Genomic DNA, 19,753 nt, shown 5'->3' on the forward strand with positions numbered 1-19,753 from the left:
GACCTGGTTCTGTATATGGATGGTCAGGTAGCTTGAGGCAGTCACAAATTGTTAGGCAAGGAAGGGTGACTAGAGTGTGTTTCCAGGGTGTGAGGATGTGAAGAATCATTAAACAAAACTGCAAACCAAATTTAAAAAACTAGCAAGAAATCTAGTGCAAAGAAAATCAATATACTTAAAAATTGAACCAAGAATTTTCTCTAGATAAAAGTTTAAAGAGCAAATCTTTAATTGAAATACAAAGTACTTTTAAGTGTACAGCTTGATGCATTTTTTCATTTGGTGAACAAATATGCCTATGTTAACCATTACAGATCAAGAAATACCACATGGTATTAGCAGCACTCCAGGGACGTTCTAAGCTTCTTGTCAGTCTCCATGCCCCTCACTATCCTGGGCTTGCCAAGCTCACAGTTGTTCTAATTTTTGTCACTTGTTCCAAAGCAGTTAAAGGATAATGGGTAATGAATAAGGAATAATGCTCATGGGTAATGAATAGTTCTCCTAAAACAAAGCTAACTTTTGAATGCATAGTTGCTGAGAATTTCTTGGAATAGGGAAACATATAGACTGAAACCTTTGGATTAAAAGTATATTGTAAATTTCAATCAAGCTAAATAGATTCAACCTATACAACAATGATTGCAAAGAAATTGCAAAATTCTAACTGTAGGTAGAATTTTGAGAGTAAGGATAAAGTTGTAACTTAAAAAATCTACAGACACTGAATATTCACCCAAAGATATGTTTCAGTAGGAAGACATGAATACAGAGGAAGGCACAGGATTCCAAAACAATGGTTAATACAAAATGATGTAGTTATAGGAAATTTAGTCTTCAATACAAAGAATTTATTTTAACTCACTTTTTTTCTTTTGAAGAAACCAACTCTTCATTGATTTTTTCCGTTGTTTTTCTAATCTCTCATTGATTTTTGCTCTGGTCTTTATTATTTTGTTCCTTCTAACTATGGACTTCATTTATTTTTATTTTTCTAGTTCCTTTAGTTGTAATACTAGGATTTTTGGACATCTTTCTTCTTTTTTGAGGTGTTTGTTGTCATAAACTTTCCTCCCAGAATCACTTTTGCTATATTTAATTGACTTTCTATAATTAAAGAGACAATATAATAAATTATAGGACATATTTTAAACTTCTTTAAAGTTTTGTGTATTAATTTGAAGATGATCTTCAAAAATCTTGTTTTTTAGAACTACTTTTACTATATTTAATTGACATTCTACAATTAAAGAGAGTGTAAAAGTTACAGGATATATTTTTAAAATTATGTATCTTAAAATTCTTTAAAGTTTTGCATATTCATTTGGAGGTGAGCTTCAAAAATTTGTAATTTTGTATCTGATCCAAAAGTTTCTGAATTTTTTGTTTTATTTTCCATACTCAGTTTCATTAGCTATTATTTGAATAACTAAGGATTAACTCAGTATTTTCTATAATAAAATCTCTGTAGTTGAATAGTAATTTCAAGTTGTAATTTGCTCATTATTTTTCTTTCCTTTATATCTATAGTACTTAAAATAGTGCTTGACACATAGAAAATGCTTTAAGTTTGCTGTCATTTTCATTTCCTTGCTATCTGCCAATGATTACACCCATGTGGAGCATTGTCAAATTTACCTCTCTAGTCATGAATTCTTCTAAATTAATTTTATGTTTTGGTGACCAGCTAGATTCCAGTATTTGCCCAACAATATTTTTAAGTGAAAATGTATACAATGTGTACTTATTATGATTTTCACCTTCCAATGCCAGGGGCAATTTTCTTCTCACTTCCTTATTTCTATTGTTTTACAGATATCCTTACTTTACACACTGTCCATCACTTCTTCTGCTTCTTCCAAATTCAGTAGTCACCAGGGAACATTAAGTCTCGCTGTTACATTTCTTCTCATCATCCAGATGTTGCAGTTCAAAATCTTGCTACTGCCTGGACTGTTGCTTCAGTGTTCTCTTATAATTGTTCATCACTTCCACCTTTCTAATTCCTAATTCATTGTCTGTAGATAAAATCTATATTCTTTTGGTCTGATATTTAAGCCTTCATTTCCTTACTTCTGTACTGTATTGGCTAGGATTGCATTCATTTGCAGGTAATAAGATATCTGATGATAGACACTTGATCCTGACATTGATTTAGCTAGCTAAGCATATCAGGTATATATTCTCTTGGTCTTTCCTTTATGGTTGCCTCATGGTATTGTTGTGTTTTGAGACTGTCTTTCTATGTAAACAGTTCAGGCTGGCCTTGAACTCACTATGTAGGCCTTTAGCTTGCAATGATTCTTCTGCCTCAGCCTCCCAAAGGATCACAGGCATGCACAACCATACCTGGCCTGCTTGTGGTTTTGGGATAACTGCCCTATCCTAAATTTTTACTTAGATTCAGGCAGAAAGAAATGAAGGGAGAAAAACAACAAAAGCATGTCAGTTAGCTTAGTTTCCTTTTAAAAATGATCCTCAAAGAATCACTCAAAACTTCTACTAAATCTCATTTGCAGAAACTGGTTTATATAGCTATCCACCTTGGGGGAATGTTTTGTTGGATACTTAGCTGTGTTTAAGAAAACTGGGCTTATGTATTAAGGAAGAAGGAGAAAATGCATGCCAGCTGGGTAACTAGCATTCTTGCCAAAAATATCCATTATATTTTTCATTTTTTCCTTAATGGTATAACTTCACATGTACTTTAATTTAGCCCAATAAATTATCAAACATTTATTATACTTTTCTAATCTTTTTTTTTTTTTTTGGTCTTTTTCATTTTTATCGGTACCGGGGATCGAACTCACGACTGCCTGCTTGCAAGGCAGGTGCTTATGCCGCCGAGCTAAATCCCCAGCCCCGACTTTTCTTTTTTTTTTTTTATCGGTACCAGGGATCGAACTCACGACTGCCTGCTTGCAAGGCAGGCGCTTATGCCGCTGAGTTAAATCCCCAGCCCCTCAGCCCCGACTTTTCTAATCTTTAGCACAGTTCTCTCTCTTGGAATGTCCATCCTTTTTTGTTCAATTAAATCCAATCTATTTTTCAAGGTCAGTTTTAAGTTTAACTTTTGACAAAGCTTACTAGAATATTCCAGCTTAAAATATTATTTTTCCCCTGTAGATACCAGTAAGCAATTGTTAGAGTAATTCATTTGTTGAGTAATAGTGTTTCTGTGTGAGATTTTTTTTCTGTTTTCTATAACAGCTTTTAATGTTCTCTCATATTACATATTTACATTCTTAGTAAAGTTGTTAGCTGGGTGGAATTTTATGATTGTCCACTGGAATTTGTAATCTTGATTTTTTGCACTGTGCTGTATACAAAGTAGTACACAATATTTATTCAGTTAATGTCATTAGCAGAGTTACTATTGTCAAGAAGATTTCTTTGAATATTTGGAATGCCTTATCAATTTGTAACTTTATTATTTTCAGGCCAATGTTCTAAAAAAGACTGCATGGAAATGGCTTGCCTAATGATGACAGAAATGGAAGCTACATCCACATTTCCAGTACATCAGAATGGTGATATTCCTGGAAATACTAATTCTGTGAAGCAAGTCGATCCAGTCCTTCAGGTGTATCTTTATCATTCCCTTGGGAAAGCTGAGGGAGATTATCTGAAGTTTCCAACTGGAGAGTATGTTGCAGAAGAAATTTGTGTTGCTGCTTGTAAAGCCTGTGGTAAGTATTAAAAATCAGCATAGGTCTAGTTTTAGTTTTTGGCATATGGAAAGCCAGTTTTTCCAGGAACACTTATTGAAGAGGCTATCTTTCTTCCACAGAACATGTCTGGCCTCTTTGTCAAAGATAAGGTGGCTGCATGTGTTTGTAATTGTCATTGTATCTTCTAATGTATTCCATTGATCTTCAGGTCTGTTTTTATTCCAGTACTGTACTGATTTTATCACAGTAGCTTTGTAGTATCACTTCAAGTCAAGGATTGTGATGCGTCCTCTCTTGTCTTTGTTGCCCAGGATCCCCTTTTTATTCTAGGTCTCTTCTGGTTCCAGATGATTTTTGGGGATTTCTCCAGATCTGTGACTTGAATTGTGATTAGAATAGAATAGAATTGTGATGGGAATAGCATTAAATCTGTATAACAATCTTGGGAGGATGGCGATTTTCACAATATTTGTTCTTTTAATCCATGAATAATTTTCCATTTTCTGTGATTCTCTTGAATTTCTTTTTTCAGTGTTGTAATTTTCACTGAATAGATCTTTTACTTCTTTTGTTAGATTGATTCCTGAAGTATTTCATTTTTCTGGATGCTATTGTGAAGGGTATGATTTCTCCTGTTTCTCTCAGGGACTTTATTGTTTGCATACAGGAATGCTATTGATTTTTGAGTGTTAACTTTGCATCCAGCTACATTATTGAATTTGGTTATTACATCTAGAAGTCTTCAAGGGAGTTTTGGGGGTCTTCTATGTAGAGTATCATGTCATCTGCAAATAATGGTAGTTTAACTTCTTCCTTTCCTATCCTTATTCCTTTTATTTGTCTCTTGTCTAATTGCTGTGACTAATGTTTCCAACACTACATTGAATAGGAGTGGTGATAATGGACATCTTTATCTTGTTTCTGATTTTAGAGTGATAGCTTTCAGTTTTTCACCATTTAATTTGATGCTGGCTATTGGTTTGTCATAGATGGCTTTTATCAAGTTGAAGTAGAAACTATCTGTTCGATTTTCCATAGGGCTCTTATCATAACTGAGTGTTGGACTTTGTAAAAAACTTTTTCTGCATGTATTGAAATGATCATGTGATTCTTATCTTTGGCTTTAATAGTATGGTATATTACGTTTATTGATTTGTGTATGTGGAACTACTCCTGCATTCCTGGGATGAATCCCACTTGGTCATGTTGTATAATCTTCTTGATGATTTGCTGTGTTCTGTTTGCCAGTATTTTATTGAGGATTTTTACAGATATGTTCCTTAGGGAGATTGGTCTGTAGCTCTCTTTTTTTAACTGGGTCTTTGTCTGGTTTTGGTATTAGGGTAATACTTGTTTCCAGGAATGACTAAGGGAGAATTGCTTCCTTTTCTATTTCATTGAAGAGTTTGAGGAGCGTTGGCATTAAGTTTTCCTTGAATTTCTTGTAGAATTCCACAGTGAATCCATCAGGACCCGGGCTTTTCTTTGTTGGTAAGGTTTTAATCACATTTTTAATTTCATTAACTGAAATCAAATTATTCAACAGTTATGTATCTTATTGATCCAGCTTTGGTAATTCATATGTGTTTAGAAATCTGTCCATCTCTTCTATTATCAAACCTGTAAGAGTATAGTTTTTTGAAGTAGGTATTGATGCTCTGTATTTCCACAGGGTCTTTAGTAATTTTACCCTTTTCATTCCTTATTGTTTGAATTTGAGGTTTTTCCCCTTTTTAAAATAAGATTGGTTACAGACTTTTCAGTTTTATTTATTGTTTCAAGGAACCAACTCTTTGATTCTTTGTATTGTTTTCTTAGTGTCTATTACATTGATTTCTGCTCTGATCTTTATTCTTTCCTCCCTTCTTTAGGCTTTGGGCTTGACTTGTTCTTCTTTTTCTAGATGTTTGAGGTGTAGCATCAGGTTGTTTAGTTGTATTCATTCTGTTTTCCTGATGTGTAAATTCAACTCAATGAATTTCCCTCTGAACAATGTGTTCTTTGCATCCCACAGGTTGCGGCACGTGTATTTGCGTTTTCATTTGCTTGCAGATATTGTTTGATTTTTTCTTTAATTTCTTCCATGACCCATTGATTATTCAGAAGTATATTCAGTTTCCATCTGTTTATGAAATTTTTGCAGTTTCTTTTCTTTTTTTTTTTTTTCAATTTTGAAAGTAGTAAAATACAACAAAACAGGACAGAACAAAGCCAATCAAAACAATGCAGTGAAATTGGTGCAGAACTTTAGGGCAGGATACTGGGATAACAGTAATAGGTTCCAAAGTTATCTTGTTATCTTCACAATAATTGTCCATTCAATCAGTTAAAAAATCAAACCAAAAACAGGACATTATAAAACCTATCAAAACAGAATATTGAATAGAGTAAGACAGTTGATCAGAACAAAGCAAAACAGTGAAAACAATATTTACCTTCAAAGAGAAGATAGAATGAAATCCCCCATATTTGCTATATTACATAGGTTATCCTCCCAAGAGGCTCAGACCTCAGGCCTCAGGTTAGCATAATCAGCCCAACAATACACACATTTAGTTGCTTTATGTGCCTTAGCTGCTGTCAACCCCAGCTGTCCTGGACACCTTCCAGTTGCTAAAAATAGGGGGAGGGGGATGGGATGTTTGCTTCTCAGCCCATGTACTGCTAGGCTTATGGGAGACACTGACTTGTTCTCTTACTGGCATGCCTGCTGCTCGCTCATGCCACTGCTTCCTAGGAGAAAGGACTTGTTGCTCTCAAGTTCCAACATGGCTGGATCTCTGGAGATGCCAACCTGTTCTACTGGTGCACCTGCTGTTCACTGGAGTTGCCACTTACCAGGAGGAAGGACTTGTTGCTGTCTTTTTTTTTTTAAATTTTAAAGAGGGTAAAATTAAACATAACAAAACAGAAGAAAACAATGTAAGAGACACAGATTTTAAGGCAAGACAACAGGAGATCTTCACTGTCTATCATATTGTCTTTTTCTTCTAAATAGTTGTCCATATCTTCACACACAATGAATTTATACAAAACAAAATAATATTAAACTGTTCAGAACAGGATGACAAAGGCATTTAAGGTCTTCAAAGGCAGACAATAGAGAAGTAAAAAATGGCTGCCATAATGTCTCTCATTGTCTTCAAAATAGCTATCCATATCTTCATGTATGTTGATATTAATACTAAACAGACTAAAATCACTCTGAACAAAGTATGATAGTATTGCTGGATTTCACAGCATGATGCTATGTAATCACCACTGGATACCTTACTGTCTCTTTTTCTTCAAAGTTGCTGTTCATTTCATCCTGTTTTATACAGTTGATTCTCATAAACTATTTAGGAGAAGTTCTACACGTGTATGAGTCTCTACAAGTATACCTATCCTTTCTGTATTAGAGGGGAAAACAAAACAAAAAACCCCACTAAATTCCTAGAAAAAAATGAAACAAAAAAGACAAATACATAACAGTAGCAAAGAGCCCAAAACACTGACAATATAGGCCTTCAAAGCAAGGTGGTATGAGCATAACTAGGGTTGTTATTTTACATAATGATCTTCAAGAGTTTCTCAGATCACCATACAATAATATGCACAACAATTCCAATCCTATGAATGTTAACTATTTTGTTCTAAGAACTTAAAGAATTTGTAGCACAATCATCTTAGCTATCCTATGGGTGTTCTAGATATTTTTTCTTTTCCCTTCCTTTTTCTTTTTCCTCATTTTCCCTGAGATACTATGTTTTTCCCCTTTTAGCATATTCTTATCCTTTCACTGAATTTATTGAGTTTTTTTGTATCTTATGTACTCTTATCATTTCTTACACTAGGGAGACTATATGGTATTTACACATGTGAGTTTGGTTTATTTCACTTATGAGTGTAGTCTTGAGTTACATCCATTTACTTATAAATATCTCAATGTGATCAGTCTTTGTATTGAATAGTACTCCATTGTATAAAAATACCACATCTTTTTTATCCATTCTTCTATTGATAGGCATTTAGTTTGTTTCCAAGATCTGGCTATTACAGATTGTGCTGCTATAAACATGGGTGCACATATATCACTGTGGTATGATGTTTTCAGCTCTTCTGGGAATATGCCCAGAAGTGGAATAGCTATGTCAAATGGTACTTCCAATGCCAGCCTTTTAAGGAATCTCCAGACTGACCTCCACAGTGGCTGCACCAGTCTGCACTCCCACCTACAGTGCAGAAGAGTTCCTTTTTCCCCACACCCTCTCCAGCATTTATTGTTGGTAGTTTTCTTTATCCTTTCCATTGTTTCTGGAGTGAAGTGAAATCTCAGTGTTGTTTTAATTTGCATTTCTCTAATGATCAGTGATGCTGAACATTTTTTCAGGTATTTATTTGCCATTTGTTTTTCTTCATCTGAGACTGTGTATTCATCTCAGATGCCCATTTTTGGAATGGGTTTTTGAATTTTGGGGATCTGATTTTTTAAAAAATTCTTTATATGTTCTAGACAGAAGTCCTTTGTCTGAGGGACTGTTCACTAAGATTTTTTTCCCAGTTGGGGGTTTTCTTTTCACTATGCTGGAGATTTCTTTTGATATGCAAAAACTCTTTAATGAGACATGATCCTAGTTATTGATTCTGTGAAGATTTCTCATGCAGTTTGATTCTTCTTCATGAATTCTGTGAGGTATTTCTCATGCGATTTGATTCTTGTTCATGAATTCTTGTTTTAGTTATTGATTCTGTGAACTATTTCTCATGTGGTTTGATTCTTGTTCATGATTTCTCTACCTACCCCTATGTCTTCAAGATTTCTACCTGCTTTGTCTTCCAACAGATTTAGTGTTTCTGTTTTAATATTTAGATCTTTGATCCATTTAGACTTTAGTTTTGCGCATGGTGATAGGCATAGGTCTAGTTTTAGTTTTCGTCATATGGAGTGCCAGTTTTTCCTGCACCATTTTTTAAAAGACTGTTTTCTTCTAGTGAACGTGTTTGGCCCCTTTATCAAAGATAAGGTGGCTGAGTGTGTTTGTAGTTGTAGTTGTATCTTCTAATGTATTCCATTGATCCTCAGGTCTTTCTGTTTTTATTCCAGTACCATGCTGATTTTATTATAGTAGCTTTGTAATATAACTTCAAGTCAGAGAGTGTGATGCCTCCAGCCTTGCCTTTGTTGCTTAGAATTCCCTTTGCTATTTATTCTAGGTCTCTTTTGGTTCCATGTAAATTTTAGGAGTCATTTCTCTATATCTGTGAGGTACACTAGTGGTATTTTGATTGGGATTGCATTAAATCTGTATAACAATCTTGGGAGAATGACCATTTTCACAATGTTTGTTCTTCCTATCCATGAACAAGAAAATGTCTTTCCATTTTCTGAGGTCCTCTTCGATTTCTTTTTCAGGGTATTATAATTTTCCCTAAATAGATTTTTTTTTTTTTACTTCTTTTTTTAGGTTAATTCCTCAGTTTTTTTTTTTTACTTCTTTTTTTAGGTTAATTCCTCAGTGTTTCATTTTTTTTGGATGCTATTGTGAAGGATGTGGCTTCTCTTATTTCTCTCTCAGTGATTTTGTTGTTAGTGTATAGGAATGCTATTGATTTTTGAATGTTGAGTTTGTATCCAGCTATATTTCTGTATTTATTTATTTATTTATTTATTATACTCTGGAGTCCTTCAGTGGAGTTCTGGGGGACTTCTATGTAGAGTATCATGTCATCTGCAAATAATGATAATTTAATTTCTTCTTTTCCTATCCTTACTCCTTTTATTTCTCTTTCTTGTCTAATTGCTCTGGCTAGTATTTCCAGCATAAATTGACTAGGTGTGGTGATAATGGGCATCTTTGTCTTGTTCCTGATTTTATTGTAAAGGCTTTTGGTTTTTTGCTGTTTAATATGTTTCGGACTGTTGGTTTGTCATAGATGGCTTTTATCATATTGAGGTAAAGACCATCTGTTTCAATTTTCTGCAAGGTTCTTATCATGAATCAATGTTGGACCTTATCAAAAACTTTCTTCACCTATAGAAATAATCCTGTAGTTCTTATTTTTGGCTTTATTGATATGCTGGATTACATTTATTAATTTGTGTATGTTGAACCATCCTTGCATTCCTGGGATGAATCCCACTTGGTCATGGTGTATAATCTTGTTGATAACTTGCTGTATTCTGTTTGCCAATATTTTATTGAGAATTTTTGCATCTATGTTCATTAGGGAGATTGGTCTGTAGTTCTCTTTTTTGGTTGGGTCTTTCTCAGATTTTGGTATTAGAGTAATATTTGCTTCCAGGAATAAGTTAGTGAGAATTGCTTCCCTTACAATTTCATTAAAGAATTTGAGGAGTGTCAGCATTAAATCTTTGTATTCCTTGTAGAATTTCACAGTGAATCTGTCTGGACTTGGACTTTTTTTTGTTGGTAAGGATTTAATTACATTTTCAATTTCGTTAATTGAAATTGGGTATTCAGCAGGTTTACATCTTCTTGACTCAGCTTTTGTAATTCATATGTTTCTAGGAATCTGGCCATTTCTTCTGTGTTATCAACCCTTTGAAAGTAGATGTTTTCGAAATAGGTATTGATGATCTTCCGTATTTCCACAGAGTCTGTAGTGATTTCGTCCTTTTCATTCCTTGTTGCATGTACTTGAGTTTTTCTTTCCTTTTTTTGACAAGGTTGACTAGGGGCGTATCAGTTTTATTCATTCTCTTATTCATTCTTTCATTCTTCTCACTAAGAACCAACTCTTTGATTCATCGATTCTTTGTATTGTTTTCTTAGTCTCTGTTGCATTGATTTCTGCTCTGACCTTTATAATTTCCTCCCTTTTTTTGGCTTTGGGCTTGATTGCTCTTCTTTTTCTAGATGTTTGAGGTGTATCATCAGGTTGTGTATTTGTGTTTATTCTGTTTTCCTGATGTGGGAATTCACCGAAACAAATTTTCTTCTGAGGACTGCTTTCATTGTGTCCCACAGGTTCTGGTAAGATGTATTTGTATTTTTGTTTGCTTGTAGATAGTGTTTAATTTCTTCTTTAATTTCCTCTGTGACCCACTAATTGCTCAGGAATGTATTATTCAATTTCCATGTGTTTGTGGGGTTTTTTGTGGTTTCTTTTGTCATTAATGTCTAGCTTTATGGTGCTATGATCCAATAACATGCATGGGATAATTACAATTCTTTTGCATTTACTTAAGCTGTGGGTAGTATATGATCTATTTTAGAGAACATTCCATGTACTGCTGAGAAGATTGTATATTCTGATGTTGTTGGGTGGAATACTCTGTATATGTCTACCAAGTCCATTTGTTCACAGGTGTGATTCAGTTCTGTTATTTCTTTGCTGATTTTCTATCTAGTTGATCTGTCCCTTTGTATCAATGGCCTGTTAAGGCCTCCTGCTATAATTGTGTTATTGTTTATTGATTTTTCATTTCTGTTAATATTTGTTTTGTATAGCTAGGTGCTCCCGAATTTGGTGCATATACATTTAAGATTGTTATCTCTTCCTCCTGAAGTTTTCCCCTAACTAGTATGTAGTGACCTTCTTTATCTCTTTGGGTCATTCTTAGTTTGAAGTTCACATTGTCTGCAAACAGAATAGCTACCTCTGCTTTTTTGGGGATCCTGTTTCATGGAGTATTGTTTTCCATTCTTTGACTTTCAGTCTGAGTTTCCTTTTGGGTTAGACGGGTTTCCTGTATACAGCGTATGGTTGGATGTTGTTTCTTGATCCATTCTGCCAGTGTGTTTCTTTTAATTGGTGAATTCAGGCCATTTACATTAATGGCTATAACTGATATATATTGGTTTACTTTTGATGTGTTATCTTTCTGCTGTTAATTCTTTACCTTTCCACTATGTTTAATTGTTTGCCTTGCTTAGTGGTTTTTTTTCCTATGTCTATCTAGAATGTCTTTCAGTATTCTTTGCAAGGTTGGTTTGGTGGTCATGAAGTTCTTCAGCTGTTCTTTGTCGTGAAGTATCTTATTTCTCCATCCATTTTGCAGGACAGTTTTCTAGGGTATGTCAGTCTGTGTTGGAAGTTGTCTTCCTTTAGGATCTGAAATACTTCACTCCAAGCTATTCTTGACTTCATTGTTTGTGTTGAGACGTCTGCTGTGATTCTGATGGGCTCTCCTTTATAGATAAACCTGTTTTTTTTTCCTCTAACATCTTTTAATACTGTATTCTTATGTTAAATTTCTGGAATGTTGATTATTATATGTCTGGGTGTAGATTTATTTTGGTTATGGCTAATTGGAGTTCTATATGCTTCACTTACCTGTATATCAGTTTCCTTTCTCATGTTTGGGAAATTTTTGGTTATTACTTCTGTAAATAGTCTTTTGGTATCATTTGTGTTGTCACCTTTTTTTGTTTATATCTATTAGTCTTATATTTTTTCTTTGTATCATCTTGGCAACTGTTGAATTATTACTTCCTGATTCCTTGTTATTTTAAAGATCTTTGCTTTCTTGTTCCCTGGCTGTAATCTTGTCTTCTAGGTCTGAAGGTCTATCTTTACATTCTTTCAGGCAGTTTTGCCAGCTTTCAATGGAATTTTTGACTTCCTGTATATCTCCTTGAATCTGTTTCATGCATTCTATTTCTTTCTTATACTGTTCATGTAAAATTTCCATCTTTTTGCAGTGCTCCTCACTTTTTTTTAAACTATGTCTTTTTAGGCCCCTTGTATTATATTTATCATTTTTTCTTTACCTGGGAGATTATTTCTCATTTGAGTTACTTTACAGCTTCATGGGGCTCTTTCTTTACTTCAGTTGGTATCATTTCAGAAGTTTCAAGTGAATGGCTTACTGTGTCTCCTGTGTTCACGTCTCCTAGGCTTGTTTGGAATGGGCTGGAGGCTTGAGATTTCATTTTGCTGTTTTGTTTTGTCATTTTCCTGTGTTTCCCTTGGGAAGCTGAATGCAAGTTCTCTCTGGCTTGTGGATGTATGTATGTACTGCTGGGAGTTTCCTCAGTTGAGTAGGGGTTGTTAGGCAGGCCTTACCAGGTCCCCAGTGGCACCTGAAGGCTCTTCAAATGGAGGGAGTTTGCTGGGTGGACCTTCAGCACACCCCATATGTTACTCTGAAGCTTTCCAGCTGCTTGAGGATGCTGGGTGGGACTCTACTAGGTTCTAAGTGGCATACCAAGGCTGAACAACTAGATTTAGTATGCTGTGCCAGGCATTCACCTCATGCTACACAGCATACCAAAGCTTCCTAGGTGCTTGGGGTCACTGGTAGGGTCTTACCAAGTTCTGAGTGAGGTTCTGAGGTTGCACAGCCAGCTGGAGTTCTCTGGACAGGCCTTTTGCTTGTGCCACTTAGTGCAGGAGGTTCCCCTTCCATTAGGAGTCGCTGGGCAAGGTGTAACCAACATCTTAGCTACCTACCAACATGCCGCCTCTGCTGTTTGGGGACGCTTGGTGGGGCCCTACCAGGTTTCGAGTGAGGTGCTTTGGTTGCACAGCTAGGTAGAGTTCACCATGTAGGCCTTCTCCTTGTGCCAGTGGATGGGGGAGGTTCCCATGCCACTCGGGGTCAACTGCGCAGGGCTTATTTACATCCTAAAATCATGTATTTTCCATGAATGTCTTTTTGAGCTACTTATACAGTATGTTATACAAGTAATTATTTTAAAATAATTTTTAAATCTAATGAATCCAGATATGGCTTTTCTAGAATATCTGCTCTTTTAGAATATTTATTTTAGAGTTTGTATAGAGTTACTGTATTGGTCAGGGTTTTACTAGAGAGAACAGATATAACCCGGGATATACAGAAACAACAAGATTGGCTTACGATAGTCAGTCACACAGTCCGATGAAGAAGCGTGCTGAGGGTGTCTATGCACTGGAGGCTGAAGGATTCAATCCGAGATCTGGAGTTCACCCTAGTGTCTTGTGCAAGTCCACACCAGCAGGCTGATGGGTCCGCCAGAAGGCTGAAGGCTCTGTGATGAAAGGCTGAAGAGTCTACGCTGGAAAGCTGAAGCGTCTGTACTATATAAGTCAGGAGGCAAGGTCCAAACCAAAGGTGAAGACTGGAGCTTCTCCCAAGAATGGAATAGATTTGTCTTTCCTCTTCCCCTTTTATACCTCGAGGTGATAACCCACCCTAGGGTAGGTCTTCTTCTACATCCTTGGGTGTAGAATTGCTAAACCCATTTAGTTAGCTTCTGTCTCAAGTTGACACAATCAGTCAACCACTAGAGTTACCATTGTAAAATACTGCAGACACCCATAATATCTTTCTATTACAAAATTCTAATAGCATTTGAAAATGTTAGACTAGTTTTCAAGAAGCAACAAATCCTAACAAAAAACTGTAGTATGATAGGAATTTCAAAATAAACTACTCGTTTTTTTTGCAATCTCAAATTTTATGTTTCATCTTAATGACAATTTTAACTCAGTCCCTATTAAAACACTGGTTAAACATTTGATTAATCTATTCAGTAGATTTGATAATTTGCTACATAGAAACAGGGTGTGAGAGGCATAAAACACAGGAAATTGAACCTTTTTTTTAGGCATTAAGCCCCTTTTTGTCTTCAGCTTTGGTGAATCCTTTTTTCTCTTTTTTCTCATGTCTCATTTGACAAGAAGCAAAAATAAGTTTAGTAGGCTGCTCCATATTTCTCATCGTTTGTCTTGAGAAGAGCAAGTTGCTTTGTTGTATCATGTTTGAGACCCATTTAGCTACCAAGAACTACTGATAATATTGCTTAAAATATGAATATGAAAACTAATAAAACAGAAAAATGTTTCTAATATTCTAATTTTAAATTCAAAAATTATAAAAATTCTCTTGAAATAATGCTTTTAGCCAAAATTTGTTTTTCCCTGTTTTAAAAACTAAAAGGAAGTACAGTAGAGTTAAGTATCAGTAGTCCTAATGCCATTATCACACTGCAGGGATCATTGTACCTTCATACTAACTTTTTTGCTTTTTTTCTATTTTGTGGTATGGAGGATTGAACCCAGGGCCTTGCACTTGCTACACAAGCACTCTGCCACAGAACTACACCTCCATCTTAGGAGTAAGTTTTGAAATCAGAAAGTGCAAGTCTTCCAACTTTTCTTTTCTTTTTTTTTTTTTTTTGTACTGGGGATCGAACTTAGGATCTTGCACTTGCCAGGCAGACGTCTATGCCACTGGGCTAAATCCCCGGCCCAACATTCTTATTCTTCTACAAGATTATTTTGACAATTCTGATTCCTTTGATTTTTATTGAATTTTATGATTAACATCATTTTCTTGGAAAGAAACAGCTGAGCTTTCAGTAATGGTTGCATGGTATTTATAGATCAATCTAGGAGTGCTGCTTTCTGAACTATAAGTCTTCCAATTGAGTACACAAACTGGGATGTCTTTTCTCTTTAATTTTATCAGCAAGTTTTGTAGCTTTCAGTTTTTTGTCTGTTAAAGTTGCTCAATACCTGCCGTTGGATGTTGGATGTTAGGATAAATGGAATTATAGTATTTCCTTATTCTTCTTCATGAGTTGTTGCAAGTATTGCAAGTATGTTGAACAATACTGATTTTATTTTTTGCATTGATATTGTTTTTGTAACTTTGCTGAATCATTTGTAAGGTCTAGTCAACTAGGTGGACTAATTTATTATTATCATTATTATTATTTTGTGTTTTTTGAGATAGGATCTCCCTTGTAGTTCAAGGTGGTATTCATCTCATTATGTAGTGCATCCTGGCCTCAGATTCAGGGTGGTCCCCCAGCCTCAGCCTTGTAAGTACTGGGTTTCCAGGGTTGTGCCTTCATATGTGTCTATTCATTACTTTTACATGTAAAATCATGTCATGTGCAAATAATGACAGTTTGTTTTTTTGAGACAGGATCTTGCTGTGTAAGTTCAAGCTGGCCTTGTACTTACTATGTAGGTCAGGCTGGCCTGGAACTTGCAGTGATCCTCTTACCTCCGCTTCCTGAGTGCTGGGATTATGGGCATTTGTTATAATGCCTGGCAAATAGTGACAGTTTTAATTTTTGTTTCTCAATTTGAATGCCTTTTATTTATTTTTATTGCCTAATTGTTCTGGCTAGAATTTCCATTACAGTGTGTAGTAGAAATTGCAAATGTGGGCATCCTTGGCTTGTTTGTGATTTTAAGGAGTAGTTTTTTAGTTTACCAGTGATTAGGATGTTGCTTAAGGATTTCTCATAAATACTTTTGCTAAAGTTAAGGTAGATTCCCACTATTCCTACTTCTTGTTTTAATCATAAAAGGAAAATGGATAACCTCAGGAACTTTATACACACACACACACACACACACATTACATCTTCAATTTCACTGTTTGACATTGGTTTATTTAGGATTTTTATATATTCTTGATTCAGCTTTGGTACTTCATATGTATCTAGGAATCTGTCCATTTCTTCTGTGTTGTGTATCTTAGTAGAATCCAAGTTCTCAAAGTAGATATGGATGATCTTCTGGATTTCAAAGTAGCTATAGATATCTTCTTTAGGGTCTGCTGTGATTTCACCTTTTTCATTCCTCAATGTATAGATTTAAGTCTTTCCTTTTTTGATGAAGTTGGCTAAGGGTTTGTTGAATTTAATCTTTCAAAGAACCAACTCTCTGATTCACTGACTCTTTGTATTGTTTTCTTACTCTCCATTGCATTAATTTCTGCTCTGATCTTTATAATTTCCTTCCTTGTATGATCTTTGAGTTTGGCCTGCTCCTCTTTGTCTAAAAGCTTAAAGTTCAGCATTAAGTTGTTTGTCTGAGCTTGCTCTATTTGCTTGATACGATTACTCACTCATAGGATTTCTAAATTTCACTCATAGGATTGCTAATAAATTTAGCTTTTATTGTATCCCGTAAGTTCTGGTATGTTGTACTGGTGGTGTCACTTAATTGTAGAAATATCTAGTTTTTTCTTTAATTTCATCTCCTTTGTTCAGGGAGTGTTACTTAATTTCCATGTGTGTATAAAGTTCTTTCAGTTTCTTTTGCCGTTGATTTCCAAGTTTGTTTCACTATGGTATGCATGGAATAATTTCAATTCCTTTGCATTAGGTAAACATGTTGTATCAGGTAGTATGTGATCTGTTTTGAGAATGTCCCTTGTGCAGCTGAAAAGAATGTGTATTCTGATGTCGTGGGGTGGAACACTCTGTGGACATCTACTAAATTTATTTGTTCAAAAGTTTGGTTCAGTTCATCTGTTTCATTGTTGATCTTGTGTCTAGTTGATCTATTTGTGATAGTGATGTATTGAGGTCCCCTGATACAACTATTAATTTGATTTTTTCATGTCTGTTTTATATAGTTGGGTGCGCTGGTATTTGGTTCATATATATATTGTACTGCTGCATCTCTCCATGGAGGCCTCTGAGGTTGCCAGCAGTCACCATGTGTCCATCGGTTTGAACTGCTTCTCCCACACAGTGAGTCCTGACTTGGGGAGAAGATGCTTCCTGCTGCCTCCTTCTTCTTTGTTGAAGTTTGTCTTTTTGCTCTCCCCATGGGCAACACTATCTGAAGATCCTTTCTGAGTCCAGGGGACCCACTTCTCTCCTTTTTCTCTTCTTGATGTTACTATATTCCAGTGTCTAGACAGAACATCTCAAAGAGGCTCTCTGCTGCTGCTTACCACTCTACCATCTTCGCAGAGAAGTCTCCTTTCTTACATTACTTTAAGGAATAATTAAGGAAGTGTTCCCTCTGATATTTTTCCCCTTATATTGTAGTTTTTGGAAGTTTTGAGGCAAATTATTGTAATTTATTTAAATGCCTGATAGAAATCATCATTCAAAGTACTTTCTGCTTAATATATTACTTTTTTAGACTTTTTCATTGAAGTTTTTACTTTACTGTTCCTCTTGACACTTCTACTAGTTCTCTTCTGAATTTTCTGCTTTTCTGTATTCTTGACTTCATTGTACTTAGTATTTTGAATTGTAATGTTTTCCATATCTTTGTCTCATTTACTATAAGATATTTAAAGTTAGGCATTGTTTTTCATTTTTGTATTTCAATACCTGCCTTATGCCTCTTACAAAAAAGAACTCTTTTACATTAGTGGAATGATGACTGGTCTTGCTCTAGAGTGTAAAACTGAATGGCAATCCTAATAATGGCTTAGGATAGAAGATTCACACTGAAGTGATATTAATTATTAATAGATAAGGGTGAAAAGAATTTGGACTTGTTATTTAGGGAAAGAAAAGGAGTTTAAAATAACTCTGAGGTTTCTTTGAGGCTCTGTCTTTTCATTGTAAAATATACCTCAAATACACTAGCACTACTTTTTCTTTTATTCTAGGACTATGCAGTTAATGCTCACTACTAAGAAAAAATGTAATAAGTATAATAAATAATTGCAAGTTTTGAATAAGAAATCAATAACTAAATATGAGTGGTATCTTTTATTACTTGTTTGCAGGTCTGACCTACATATTTTTCTTCTGGTGTATATATCCCTTTTTTGATGCTTTCATGAAATATTATATATATATTCATTTAAAAATTTTGATAACGATAATTAGGATTCAACTTTATTTCTATTACAAAACCATTGGTCATCATTTAAGGTATCCTAATATATAAAATGAATTCACTTTTCATGTTTTGTGTATGTATTCTTTTGTTTGAAAATTTGTAACACTGTCTTGTTTCCCCTAAAAACTCCCTAAAATTGTATACTAAGAATAGTGATTAAAATTTTGCTTAAATTACCATATTTATATTACATGCTAATTTTTAAGTTAACATTCTTTAGTGTTTTTTATTTGTTTGTGTAAACAAGGTATCACTAAGTACCTCAGGCTGATCTTGAACTTACTACATAGTCCAGGATAGCCTCAAACTTGCAGGGATTTGTGCCTCAGCCTCTTGAGTGTTGGGTTTTTAGGCATGCACCAGCACACTTGGTGTATCTAGTGTTTTTCTAACAGTCTATGTCAGGTCTTTTATGGTACCTTTTTGGGAAGTTTCATCTACACTGTGTCTTTTGTATCTAGAACACAAAGTAGGTAAAACATTTGATTGGTAGAGAAGTAGTATTGTCTTGATTAAAGAAGTTAAGTATAAGACTTAGAGATATGAGATTCTGATACGCATGATACTTGATTGGTTGGGTGATATTATTCAAGTTTCCAATTTTAAAACATTTTTTCAATACAGAATTAACCTACTAAAGGTATTATTCAGCTAAAATAATATTTTGTCAGATTGTTTGAGTGAGTGCCATTATGTCTGTTTATTTAAAAGCTTATTTAAATTTTATTCTTTATATTTTGAAGATGATTTATAGAGTAAACCTGTCTCCTCTTGATAATAATTTTCTTTTTTTCCTCCTTTCTTGTTATCTTTTTCATTATTCTTTTTTTAAACTTAATTTTTTACTTGAGCCTTTGATTAATATTTAATGAATCCTTGTTTTAAAATGAAGCTTCTTCTCCAGTATAATTTTATCTTCCTTTTCCCTTAGTCTTATCCTGGTAATTAGTGCAATTATTCTTTTTTTTTTTGGTCTTTTTCGTTTTTATCGGTACCAGGGATCGAACTCACGACTGCCTGCTTGCAAGGCAGGCGCTTATGCCGCTGAGCTAAATCCCCAGCCCCGTGCAATTATTCTTAATGAGTAATTGTAATTTTTCCCATTAAAATGTAGTTATTGTAATTTGGATGGACAGTTCTGTCCCTCCACTCTTCCTTTTCGGTTTTGAGGTCATCATTTTATAAAATCAAATCTCATTTTGGTGTATATATAGCTTACTTTTCTTATGAAAAAAACATTGTGAAAAATCTATTTAAGTGAATTATTTTTACTCTAGGTCATTGTGTTGAATTTCAAAGTAATTTACTATCAAAATTTTAAAATATCTTCTGTTCAGTTTATATTTTGTTTTGTTTCTACTTTCTTACAAAAGGACTTTACCTTGAGGAGTATATAGGAGAGATTGCTGGGTTGAAAGTTTATTTTAACTTTTAATAGACAGTGATTTCTCACAATTGCATTTCTTTAATATCAAACCACTTAATATTTCTGGCAATACTGTAACATAGTAATAGTCCCACATAGTAGAGGCCTGCAGAAA

At 34.6% G+C, this 19,753-nt stretch overlaps 1 protein-coding gene across 4 annotated transcripts in view; it reads left to right on the plus strand.

The window, feature by feature from the left end:
• LOC100722908 (RNA 3'-terminal phosphate cyclase-like protein) overlaps nucleotides 1-19,753 on the plus strand; it is a 290,503-nt gene that overhangs the window by 175,902 nt on the left and 94,848 nt on the right. For all 4 annotated transcript variants that reach the window (XM_063250674.1, XM_063250686.1, XM_063250682.1 and 1 more), the window contains one exon: nucleotides 3,441-3,689. In XM_063250674.1, the coding sequence (XP_063106744.1) occupies nucleotides 3,441-3,689 (249 nt within the window). The remainder of the gene's footprint in view (nucleotides 1-3,440; nucleotides 3,690-19,753) is intronic.

The sequence above is a fragment of the Cavia porcellus genome, unplaced genomic scaffold, assembly GCF_034190915.1.
Source record: "Cavia porcellus strain 051 isolate PalLab524CR breed Dunkin Hartley unplaced genomic scaffold, mCavPor4.1 scaffold_1, whole genome shotgun sequence".
Taxonomy (NCBI): Eukaryota; Metazoa; Chordata; class Mammalia; order Rodentia; family Caviidae; genus Cavia; species Cavia porcellus.